The 13,587-nt window shown below is 34.5% G+C and overlaps 1 protein-coding gene across 1 annotated transcript in view; it reads right to left on the bottom strand.

Moving 5' to 3' along the window:
• The window catches only part of LOC149776242 (uncharacterized), a 180,086-nt gene that overhangs the window by 90,040 nt on the left and 76,459 nt on the right, over positions 1-13,587 (bottom strand). The window contains exons 15-21 of the mRNA XM_089942647.1: positions 10,122-10,288; positions 7,845-7,915; positions 6,128-6,192; positions 4,106-4,253; positions 3,783-3,900; positions 2,892-2,995; positions 2,544-2,615 (exon numbers count right to left, since the gene is read on the bottom strand). Coding sequence (XP_089798773.1) covers positions 2,544-2,615; positions 2,892-2,995; positions 3,783-3,900; positions 4,106-4,253; positions 6,128-6,192; positions 7,845-7,915; positions 10,122-10,288 — 745 coding nt within the window. The remainder of the gene's footprint in view (positions 1-2,543; positions 2,616-2,891; positions 2,996-3,782; positions 3,901-4,105; positions 4,254-6,127; positions 6,193-7,844; positions 7,916-10,121; positions 10,289-13,587) is intronic.

A 13,587-nucleotide genomic window follows, 5' to 3' on the forward strand; every position in this document is an offset into this window, starting at 1 on the left:
CTAGCAAACTGTTGTCCAAGGGAAAACTGCTTTGTAAGCTTTCAGACCATCATGAAATGTAGAAGCAACAGAAGGTCTGGATACTAAATTGCCTCCAAGAGTTTATCCAGGCTGAAAAAATCTTTATATCCTCATCAAAGCCCAAGGGCTTCAGGCATAAGCACTAGGAAAGAAGGCACTTAACACTATTAAATGCCAGACTTCTTCTACCAACTGGCCTGACAGGTGGGAGATGGCTGTAGACCCTAACAGAGGTAGAGGAACATTCACCACTAGATCCTTATCAAACTGTTTTGAGTCCACCATTATAGAGAAAAATGTTGTCAACCTGAGCTCACCTCTGCAGTGAGACAGGATTGTCTCTCTCATTGTCTCTCTGTGATGTGGGCAATGAGAGAATAAGGTTGTTAACTACCCTAAGTGCCTCGTCCCTCCTAGATCATTCAGGGGCAGAGTAAGAGCTCTCTCCATTTTGTTGACCCCAGCAGAAAAGGACAAAACAGATCCATGGCCAGTAATGTCTATCCCACCTTGAAGTCAAGAGAGGGACATCTATGGTGCCATGAGGGAGGAATGATAACTCACTCCTCAGAAAAAGGTGTCACCACATTCCATCTAGAATAAAATGGAATACAGAGAACTAGGGGATGCTGATTCAATTTGCCTAAGACACCACCATTGAGAGGGTGCAGTTCCTCCCTCACTGGGTACAATTGTGTTTGTACTCCCTTGGGATAGACCCAAGATCTATCTATTTGGCCTTACCAGACTTTCAAACCCTGCAGGCTCAGAACATTCTTCCTCATCAGGGACATAATTCTGTACCACAAGGGGAAAAGATCAACAAGACGAGGAGGAGGGCGGCCTCCCTTTCTCCCCATAATATGTATGTGACTTTATGCCACACTTCCCACACCTTGCAACATTTTAAAAAAATAAAAATACTCAAAACCCAGAACTAAAAACAGGTTGGGTATACTGAACTAAGTACCAGTAAAATGAAAGTACAGTCAACTAATGCACTGCTTTGCAAGCAAGATGCAAAAGTACAGTCGACTAATGCACTGCTTTGCAAGCAAGATGCAAAAGTACAGTCAACTAATGCACTGCTTTGCAAGCAAGATGCAAAAGTACAGTCAACTAATGCACTGCTTTGCAAGCAAGATGCAAAAGTACAGTCAACTAATGCACTGCTTTGCAAGCAAGATGCAAAAGAAAAATGTAACACCATAAGTAAAGATAAACTCAACAACAGTAAGGAATATTGAGACTAAAACTCACTTTAGCAAAAATATAGATGAAATGCTGGAAACAAATTTTGAAATTGAAATAGTAACTTTTTGACAAGCAAAACTACATGTCTACTGCATACAACGTCGAGAGAAAAGAGGATTGTAACCCATATGAAGGCTATAACACAGAAGTCAGACTGCGATAGATCTTTGTGTGTGTGATTTGGATTTTTAACGTAGCTTATAACAATTTTTTAGTCATATCGCTACAATGTCTGCAGTGTGACACTTTACAGTGATGTCTAGCACTGGGGCATCATGCCGCAGACATGTGGCACGATGTCCCACCCAGTCACATTATCCTGACACCAGGCCAACCAGTCCTAACACTAACCTCTTAATGCTGAGCGCCAAGCGAGGCAGCTGTTAGTACCATTTTTGTAAGTCTTTGGTATGACTTGGCTGGGGATCAAACCTACGACCTCCTGCATCCAAGGCAGATGCTCTAGATGGTGGTAAATGTAGTTGTGTTATCACAGCAGCAATGGGAAGTCACCTTTTGTGCCAGTGTGACAGGCATAGTTCAATATCTTCATCTATTTATACATGGATCAAAGCTATCATGAAGAAAATGGTTTGTTTTTTAGAAGAGATATAAATTACATCCGTTTTCATTAGGGTCAGAGGTTATTCAACATTTCACACTTGTCTGTAAAGGCAGGCAAAGTTGTATAGGTCACAAAGAATTCTCATATATGGCTTCTTTTGATTTACTATTTATCACAGGTTTCTCACATAAGCCAATTGGTTTGAGCAACTGCCTAATACAGACATTATTTCTAACGCATGGACAGCTGTTCCCAAGACTTTCTAAAGCATGGACTGCTGTCTCCAAGACTTTCTACAACATGGACAGCTGTTTTCAAGACTTTTCAAAACATGGACAGCTGTTTCCAAGACTTTCTAAAGCATGGACAGCTGTTTCCAAAACTTTCTAAAGCATGGACAGCTGTTTCAAAGACTAACTTATGGATGAAAGTGAGCAGAATACAGTAACTTATGTGAATCAAATTTGGGGGAGAACAACATATATACGTATTTTATGATTTTAATGTATAGTATACATAAAACAACAATTTGGTAACTGCAAAAGTAATAATAATGATATTTGCTGCAAGGTATTTGTTCAAAACCAATTTTAAAAGGTGAACATGTGTACAGATGTCGCCTGTTTAAAAAGGCCAGTTTGTCTTTCTCCTATAGGTGGCCACTACTGCCTGGTTTAACTATAAAAAGTACTATTGAAATTACCTGCAAAATGTACACTGTATCACTTTTTATGGCCCACTCAATGTCTCGTGCATTTCCATAGTACTGTTCTATCTGAAAAATAATTGCAAACGTATCAGGCATCACTGTCAAGGACTGAACCCAGGGCATCTCAAGATCAAAATGGTGCATTCAGTGCAAATCAGTTAGGCTAGTAAGTAACTGGCACTATAAACCTCAACTATTACACTCCTCACTTCCCTGGAATTCATCCTCAAAGCAGTCCGAATTCTCTCTTGTCTCACCTGCATTACCTACAATTAAGAGTAAGTCTCTGTACAAATGGATGCAACCCTTACAAAATGTCTGCAGTAGAGGCAAAAAGCATACCTTAATACCTATGTGACAGAGGTGCACAATTTGCAGATCTGTCAGACAGCAGGTGTCAGCACTGTCTTTGTGCACTGTAACTTCCTGTACACCATGACCCGAGTCTGGAATGAAGAGAAATAACTTAAGATAAGAACATAACGAAATATCCATTACAAATAAATACAACACTGTCCAATGGTCTTCAATGAATCTATAAACACTTTAACTTCATTGGTGTTATGAAAAATTATAGATAAAAAACACTGAATATAATTTTCTGATTCTTTTTGTCAGTTTGAGTATTTACAAAACCTTACTAAAAATATACATCTGTGTGAAAATGTACAGGACAAAACAGGAATTGATGAGGAATTGAAAATTAGATGGAACAAAAAATTATTACTCAACAATGAATAATTATGATTAGATAGTGACTAAGATGAATTGCTTCTTTTTAAGTGGTCATAAAAAAATTTGATAATTAAGATTAATGCAATTTTGAATATAATTAGATTAAGTCTCAGGCAATGATTCACCAAAATTCATTACAAAAATAGCAAACATGAATTTATCTGAACTAAAATGACTTCTAAAAACCTGGTCAATTTTATTCACAACTATTGCACAAAACAAGCTGCACTATGCTACATTTATAGCAGAATTAGAAAACCTTGAATGGCCTGAGATTGAAAATCCCAACTTTTTATTATCCTCTACCTAAATGAGCTCAATACGTGAGCCATAACCCAAAATCTGTCATTCAGATTATGTCTTCCCATTAATAATGCACTGACAAAATGGCATTGTAATTAAAATCTTGTATCTTTGTCCCTCTGCCAATTCTGACTTAGGAGAGAGTGCTTAATCATTTTGGTGTTACAAAACTATTTGCATGTAGCTTTAGCTTACCAGACGCGATAACTTGCAGACTTTTGGATCCTATTGATTTGTCTATTATTTTCAACTTCCCTTCCCATGGATGCTCAACTCTGATGGTGTCGGGTACTGTCTTCCCAGAGACAACAACCTGAAAAATATCTACACTGTACTGCAAAGTTTCATGTAAATCCTACAAACTATTCTGGCATATAAATGGCTCTCAAGGACTATATCATTAATACAAAGTAGGCTGTTGAGTAGTTTGTAGATATTTAGAAATGTATTAAGTAGGTAGGTAGGTAAGGAGGTAGGTTGGTAGACAGTAGGATAAGTAGGTGGATAGTTTAAATTACCTCACCCAATCCATAAGCTGCATCTATTACCATGATGTTTGGACTAGCTGTGACAGGGTCATGGGTAAACATCACTCCTGCAATTTCTGAATGGACCATTTCTTGAATAACCACACCCACACAGGTCTTGATAGGCTGACCATGTTGCCTGCATATGATTAGTACAGATGAATTGTGTATATATGATGAAATGTAATAAAGTAAGAAAAATCTAAGGTAAAAGATCTTATGTCAACCAAAGAATCAACCATGACTAAACAATGCACTACCATGTAAAGATTAATCCAAAGTCAAAACTAAATGAAACCGTCATTTCATTTTGCTAATCTGATTTGACTTTAACATCTGATCCGAGGAACATTTTCGGCCAAATAACCTTTACTGCTGAACTTTTTACCAAATTCTATAAGACTGAATTCATTTATTATAGCAATCAAATTTCATGATTTTGGAAAAAATATTACATTCTTAGCAGTACACATATTTATGGATTGGGGCAGAGATGTCCTGGTATCTAATAATGACAGGTTTTTGTACAAAAGTCTTCAATTTGATAGCCAAGTGTGGGTCATATAGCTCAGGAAGGTTTTCTGCATTTTCACAGATTAACACTGGTCTAGTAATTTCTAAAATTCACTTTTATTTATGCAGGAACTTCTGATTGTCCTGGGGGGGGGGAGGCAAGGGAGGGTAGGGAAAAATTAGGCATAAATTCCATCTACAATGACTCATAATTATGAAATAAGACATCTAAAAATTATGTATAATTCCATAATGTTCCAATATAATGCTTAAAAATGTATTCCAGATTTACATTTTTTCCGGAATGATTGGCCATGATCTGATTCCTATATGCCTAAACAAAATCCCCATTCCCTATTAAGATACAATTTTTATTATTATATATGATAAATGCCATACAAGGCATAAGTGCCCTATTTAAAGCAGATAATAGTGTATATCAAGTAAAAGACAATAATAATAGTTATTTACCACTATTAATCATGAATAAATAATTTTATTGTTTTCTGCCAAATAAATTCTTGCTTCTGAGCTCAATTTTTTATATAAAAGTTTAACAATGATTGAATAAATTTAATGTTTCTTCCAAAGACATAAAAAACAAAAAATTATGATAACCATTTACTTTATTGCATAAGTTTCATGTGAAACAAACACTTATACATGACATCCAGTGAAATGAACACTCATGTAAGACCCTCTGTATATGATGTGGTTTCATGTGAAATGAACACTCATTGAAGACTCTGTGTATGTGGTTTCATGTAGAATGAACCCTCATGCAAGACTCTACGAATATTATGTGGCTTAATTAAAAGTTTAACATTTTTTCTGAGTTTATCCTGGTACAAACTGTCAGTTGCCCAAAGGGCGTTATGTAAGCTGTGTGAGTTGGCAACTGACAGTTTATACCATGATAAATTTAGAAAAAAACGTTAAACTCTTATAATTGAAATTTCAAATATTCGTTATGTTATTTTGTTTGCATTATTAAAACACAGAAATCTTAACTGAGCATAGTAATACACGTTTGGGGATTTCTGTTATGTAGCTTGGGATTGTCCTTCACTGGCTGTATTTTTCTTATGCTGTACACGTGACTCTATTTATAGAATTGGGTATTATTAGAAAAGTAGTTCTTACAGTTCATACAGAAATAAACACAATTCATTTTGATCATGTGGTAACATTCTGACCAATGGAAATGCTACTTTCCTTTACCAGCTACTGGCATTGCAATTACTGTGAAATGAACATTGATGCAAGACTCTGTATATGATGTGGTTTCATGTGACATGAACACTAATGCAAGACTCTGTATATGATGTGGTTTCATGTAGAATGAACTCTCGTGCAAGACTATGTATATGATGTGGTTTAATTTGAAATGAACACTCATGCAAGACTCTGTATGTATTTAGTTTCATTTAGAATGAACTCTCATGCAAGACTCTGAATATGATGTGTTTTCAAATATGAAGATCAGAAGTTGTGCAATACCTTCTATACTCCACAGCTTGGTAGGAATAAGCAGAAGCCCAGCACTTCCTTACTGCTTCAAAAACCTACAATGGAAATCATGGTCTGTATCTGGATAATTGGGCAGACCCTACATCCAATATGTGTCTAAGTAACCATGCATTCAATAATGCTATCATTTGTGGCATCATAATGTTTACTCATTTGTCATGCACTATGATTTAAATAGATAAAGGTATGCCTAGTGACAGACAACAACACAGCAATAGTGACTGAGGTTAAATTAAATTTCATGGAATAAAATTAATCACTATCTTCAAACTTCTCAACAATGAGAAAGAAGAAAAAACTCATGGCAAAAACCCCCAAATATTTTGACAGAAATCTTTTTCTTTTTTTAATTTATTCCACTTTGATAAGAAGAGCACACACAAGGGGAATAAATCTTACTTTAATAAATGTACTCATTTTTCTACAGAATTCCTAATAAAAATACCGATATGGTGGAAGGATTATTAATCTAATTTCATCGGTAAGAACATGATTTGTATGGTCCAATGAGAACCATCCAAGCCTCACAGAATATATTTAATCTGTGATACTATATAACAACATTTTTGTGCAGTTATTGCATGTCAATTCTGATTATTTTCAATGTCACAGCAGTTCGTGGCAACTTATTTTTCTGAATCTATTGTCTAGTTTCTAAGGAAACTATTAAAAGTTACAATCCTCCTGAAAGCTACATGAAAAACAAGGATGAAAAATAGATGGTCAAAAATACTTTTATTTCCTTTTTTTATGTTCAAAGTTGTAGGCTTGGAACATATGAAACACAATGCTAGTAGAGAAGCTACTGTAAGTGACCCATGATATAAATTAAATGGAGGTGAGAGATGTAAACAAAAGGTACAGAGCCTACACTAGCTATTTCTCTTACACACAAAACTAACAGGCTGAGATTTTTATTTTTTTTGTGATTTCATTTTTAAGACACATTATCAACATCTGCTTTTAGTTCTTAGTTTCTAAGATATAAATAGTGTGTGGCATCTAGTGCATCCTTGAAAGGAGGGAATTTTTTTTAACTACAACTAATTTCTCCAATAAGTCTTGATTACATTTTATGTCCATCCATAATTTATACAACATTTATTTTCAAAAATTCTTTGCAATAAAGCTTTGATATGACCACTGCACACTTCTCCAAAATTATACATGGCCTGGTACCTGGTCTTATCATGGGAGTTGTACTATATATCACTTTCACTACTACTAAAGTTCTTCCTCATTATAATGTAGTAGTTTGGCTCCATAACTGATGACCACACTATATAATGACCAAATTATAGTGAGAACAGTGTTATGTACCAAAACCAAGATATAAAGAGAACAGTACAATATGCCAAACTGTGTCACAGCATGAATGATTTTTTAAAACTATTACTGTTTTGAAAAGAAAGTAAGTTTATAATGTTAATTCATGTTGTAATATACTGATATGATTTTTGTTATAGGGTCAACTATGGTACCATGTTATATCTAGAATTGTATTATATCAAAGTGAATTATAATAAGGAATAGCTGTAATGTATACAACAGGCAGACATATTTTCACATTGTAATAAATGACACCTCTTTCAAAGAATACAGTAAGGTAAGGTATAAACTATCTCTCATCAAATATGAATCTTGTATTTGTAACAGTCTACTTCTAAAAGAACTGATTATCACTGACCTCTGCTTGACCTCTGACCCCAAGATATGTCTCCATTTGACCTGCAGATGATGCATCCCCATGGTCTTCATCTAAAAGATACAAAAAAATTAAGAAATATTTTCATCCGAGGGAAATCAAAATTGACCAGATGACTAAAAGTATTTTGAAAATCTACTAGAGTGCTTGACATAGGTAATTGTTTAACTCTATTATCTCCAAGACTTACATTAAAAAATAACTTCTTTTGTTACAAAAAAAACTACAATAGTAAAATTTTTATTTTAATAAATACTTTAAGGTTAGTATTAAGCAAACAAAAACAAATACTTTCAAAGTTATCAGTAGATAAAAACAATTATTATATGCTCATTTTTTTCTCCGTTAACTTTACATTGTCAGAATCATGCAATATTACCCGATACTGAACTCGCCTGCAAATAAAAATGTTGCATTCACATGCATAAAAGAACTACTTTCTATTGTGAACAAACAATGGATGCAGACACCAGCACTTTTGATTTGTAAACAAATCATGTACACTCGCATAGTAGGCGCTTTACGTTGTGGTTGTTTAAATTTGTTTCTGAATGAAGTAAAGCAGATGTTTTTTGGACTGCCACATACTAGCTGCTTTGGCACATTCTGCGTTAACTGTTTTGATACAATGTTTCGGATTTAGGCTAGCTATACAACAGACACAAGAAAGGGTCCTTATAAAAACACATACAAGTGACAAGGCATATACTGTCTTCTTTTGCTGGTGATAAGAATGGCAAAATAATATACTTACAGTTTTACATCATGAATTTCCTCAAAATGTGCTTTCTTAGTTCTGCAAATCCAAATTACATGAGCCATGTCATTGGTTCTCAATCTAAATTTACACATTTCAAAATTGTACTGTAATTTCGAATATAACTGCAATTACATCCTCCTTACTGCACTCAAAATGAAATAAGCATTAAATTCCATAGCGTCTTTTTGATAATGGCAATTGAAAGACTTCATATTTTTCCCACATTATGATTTCAAACATTCAATGACAGAAACAGAAACACATTTGCAGATGTCAACCCGCTTCTCCCTTGCTTCTTCAATCCGATGTATTACATGTGGAATTATCACATATAAATCCAGTCCATAATCACAAAATTTTGTAGAATAAAAATAAATACCAAAATCTATTCATTCCAGATCAAATTCAAAAGTTGTTGCAATGTGCATTCATTCACAATATAACTCCAAATTCCAATTTTAACCAGACATGTCATTTTCGTTCGAAAGTTATGTCAAGTGCGCGATGGTGGAGTTATGTGTGCATTAATAATGTTGCTGTTGTGTAATGATGAATCAGCGCTTGTGTATTTAGTTTGGAATACCACATACAGTCAGTAACTTTGTTTCTTGTAGTGTATTTTGTTAATATAATTAAGCATTAGAAAGAATAAAAAAATGAGCATATTATAAAAAGGTTACTGCATTTGTATGGGAAAATATGAACTCGTTTTGTCGGATGGATATACTGCACTCCCGAGGATGTGCAGTATTTCCATTCGAAAAACTCGTTCATATTTTCCCATACAAATGCAGCAACCTATAAATATTTTCCAAGTTTTGAGGCAGGATTAAAACAATTATTTTCATAGGTAAAAACAAATGATCTCATGTAGCCTGGATGGTATAGCTGTTAGACCATGTAGTCTGAATGGTGTAACTGTTAGACCATGTAGTCTGAATGGTATAACTGTTAGACCATGTAGTCTGAATGGCGTAACTGTTAGACCATCAGCTTCGTAACTTTATAGTGTCCAACATTTAATCCATATGGGCAGCATGGGTTGTTCAAGCACGGTTCTTGTTTCTCTCCAGTTTCTTTCTCCATCAAACAGCAAACTAAATCATCTTCAAATCTGTTGTAATATAAATCAAGTTTAAAGATAATTGCCTCGGAATATGTTTCTTGCCCACAAAATGTTTTTTTTAAACCTTCATGTAAATGATTTTTAAAACCTTTTGAATAAAATCAGAGCTAATTGGTTCAATGGTTAGTTTTGCATAGCATAACAAGAAAGATGCTGTTTCTAAACAGGCTAATGCACTTGGCAAGTTCAGCTACCATGATGTGTCAACTGCTTAGCAACAAGATACACTTTGTGTATTGATATGTTGTAAACTTAAAACAAACATATAACACAAAATGTTAACAGAACATGTATCACTGTAGTCACACTAGAATAGTGACATCATTCTTTTGCTATTTGATTTTGCAAACACATATTAGGCAAAACAGAATACCTGCAGCTGATGACCGCACTGCAAGGATCATATTTTGATAATTGTCTTCAAATGACTTGGAAAGCTGGGACAAAATGGCTGCATGCACAGACGGACAAATGCTGAGAGATGCAAACTGCTCAACGACATCAGAACAGATTCCAGGCAGACTGGAGAAATCTTTGCTTCTGTAAGGTAGCAAACAAATTTTCAGGAAATATATTGCTGAAACTAACACTATTTCAGTGATGTTATTACTTCAAATATATACATTACTTGTTTCAACTGCAAAGAATGTCAGTGGAATCTTGATTTTACTCTACTAATTAAACCATGGATAAACTTCAATTCACAAATTTGGCAATTACCTTTGAATGTTCCCTCTCTAAGGATTATATGCATGTCTGCAAACCTCAATGGAAATGATCTTTAAATAATCTCTAAGGATTACATGTGTGTTTGCAAACCTCAATGGAAATTATCTTTAAATAATCTCTCTCTAAGGATTGCATGTTTGTTTGCAAACATCAATGAAAATTATCATTAAATACTTTCTCTCTATAAGGATTACATGCATGTCTGCAAACCTCAATGGAAATTATCTTTAAATAATCTCTTTCTAATGATTACATGTGTGTTTGCAAACCTCAATGGAAATTATCTTTAAATATTCTCTCTCTAAAAGGTTTACATGCATGTCTGCAAACCTCAATGTAAATTATCTTTAAATATTCTAAGGATTATAAATTGTCTGCAAAGCCTAATGACAATCATCTTTAAATATTCTCAGAGATCTCACTAGGATTTTAAAACTAGGGAGTCCAGGACTCCTAATTTGGTAAAATTAGGAGTCCCACCAACAAAAGTTGCAATCCCCTTCCAGAAGTATGTTGCAGTGGCTAAATGTCCATTAAAATGCCAGGAATAAACAGACACAAAACCTTGTCAGTTTTATTTATTTGTAATTATTTACTTTTCTTTAAAAAATTATGTATTAAAATTGATATCATGTACAAATATCATATTCTTTAAATACAATATAGTTCACTTTCGTCTATGTCACATTTTACAAAATTTTCTGATGCTGGGCTTTGTATCATATTCCTCCACACTAGGCCCCTCTTCTTTGACTTGCATCAATTGTGTTAAGGTCTTACGTTTTATTCAGGACCTTCCCTTCGTTTTGATTTTGTTTGTACATTGAAGCCTCTCTCATATGCCACAGATGTCACTAGTGACACCAACACAATTGCAGCTAAGACTGCAAAGTCTGGAAATACATCTCTGTACACTTGAACAAAGCTGTACTGGCTTCTGTTAGTGTGCAGTTCAATGATTTTATGACTACCAAGCAAGTAGGTGGTCTCATGATGTCTCATGCCAAGAAAATGTGGAACTTTGCAGATTATAAGAAACAGTAGTTGCCATGGAGTTTAATTTCCACATTCTTTGCACCATGGCATATAGCTCTATTTTGTCCATCAGAATAAATTTTGTCAATCCAAGGAAAGTTTTTATTCCAAATTACAAACTTTAGCACAGTTCTAAATCTCATTAAAATCTTCATCAGTTTTCCGTTTAACCCCAAAATACTTACCCAAATTTGCAAACGACATTTTGCCTAAGTCTTGACGTGTCTTGATTTTGAGGTCGCATGCAATATTTTATATGGCTACAATCAGAAACGAACAAAATAACAGGGATCATGCTGGGCTTTGCTAGTGTCGCAAATTGCAATTTTATTTCCTTGTTAGCGACAAAATATAGCATCTGCCGATATTTTTGTTGACAACATTATTGGCTGATAAAAACTGTATATACAGTCTTGGGTTTGGACTTCAAAGACATGATGACTGGAAGCTGCAAATGTGGATATAAAAATGCACTGGAATCTAATGTTACATAAACAAATCCTTGTTTGACATTGATGAACCATCCTGACAGTGCATTTATATCATACTATGCTTATGCTGATGTCTGGCCTTGGTACTATATGCTGTAATATAACGAATATAGCCATGCACCTGATTAGCTACAATCAACCACCTCTGAAGGCGGAACAGAAAATGACTACAGCCAACAGGTGACAGCAAAATTATTTTTTTTAAAAATATACCAGAAAAAATAGTTTTGCTACAACTTCAAAGAAAACTGATTACCTTTGAAGTACTAATATATACTAAGCAAATAATTTTTTTTATTTCTCAGTGTTATACAGTTATTTGATGTTGCCAAATCAATAACAAATGGGTAGTGGTTTGGTCCTTCAAAGAGAGCCTTTCACAGCACCTTCAATAACACGTGTACCTTCATCCAAGCAAGTCAACAACCTTTGATCAAAGGAAGTCAGCAACAAACTTAATTAAAAGCATTGTTTAATGTTTCATAGTGATTAGAACATATTTATTGTGCTGCGAATGTTTCCTGTTTGCAACAAAAAAACTGCGTAAAGAGGACTCCTGCATCCCAGATCGCACATTTTCATCCAAATACACATAATTAAACGTTTCTGAGATCTCTGATTCTCTCTAAAGATTATAAAAGTGTCTGCAAATTCCAATAGAACCTTTCAGAGAAACATGTTAAGAAGTCAGTTTAACAAATTAAACCAATTATCCCTTGTCACCTTCACCTTTAACCTGTGCCCTTAAAATATCTTACAAAATTCTATGCCTCCTGACAAAACAATAAATATTTGACCTGACTATAAATCATCCACACTAGACATATTTCTTCTTTTTCTTGTACATAAACCTTAAAGTTGATACCATGTGGAATAGACATGTGAACAGACAGCTGAATGGACAGACATTGTGACAAGTATGTCTGATCTTTAGCAACAATATCAGCTCATAAAAATTCACAAAATTCTCTACCAGACTTAAGTCAGGAATCTTTTTTTTGGCAGCTGATTCTCCTAATTTTTCATATTCTTTTCAAAAATAAATTCCTTGGGTTTTCTTGGCACTATTGAAGTCATATTTTGTTTTCTATGCTGTCAAATTCATCCTTTTAAAATGTCACCTAAATGTCTGCTTTATCAAATCAACTGGTTACAGGTAGTAAAATGTAAATTTTATCCCAAACCTTCAAAAATTAGACCTGTGACCTTTATTTTTAACCATCTAATCCAGGAATTCTCTATGTACCCTAGTACACATGTTTGTAAAGTCCTAGAACAATCGATCTATTAAAATGAGAGACAAGATCACTTCCAAACACTTCAGCAAATCAACCACTATGAACCATATCTCTGACATCTAAATGCCACCAGATTTTCACTAAACTAAACAATGGAAAAATTTCTAAGGTGTCAATAATTTGTTTGAAGGTCAGCAACAGGTTGGTACTCCCACCGTGTGCGCAGGCAGTGGTACTTTACGTTATTTCTATTTGGGGTTCTTCAGTGGGATTCCAATGGCGAGCCAGCCTGGATTGCCACACTGACATGGGAATGATCAAATTTCAGGTGTGATCTTGACTGATT

Source organism: Sinohyriopsis cumingii, chromosome 18 (assembly GCF_028554795.1).
Source record: "Sinohyriopsis cumingii isolate HCF-2022 chromosome 18, ASM2855479v2, whole genome shotgun sequence".
Lineage (NCBI taxonomy): Eukaryota > Metazoa > Mollusca > Bivalvia > Unionida > Unionidae > Sinohyriopsis > Sinohyriopsis cumingii.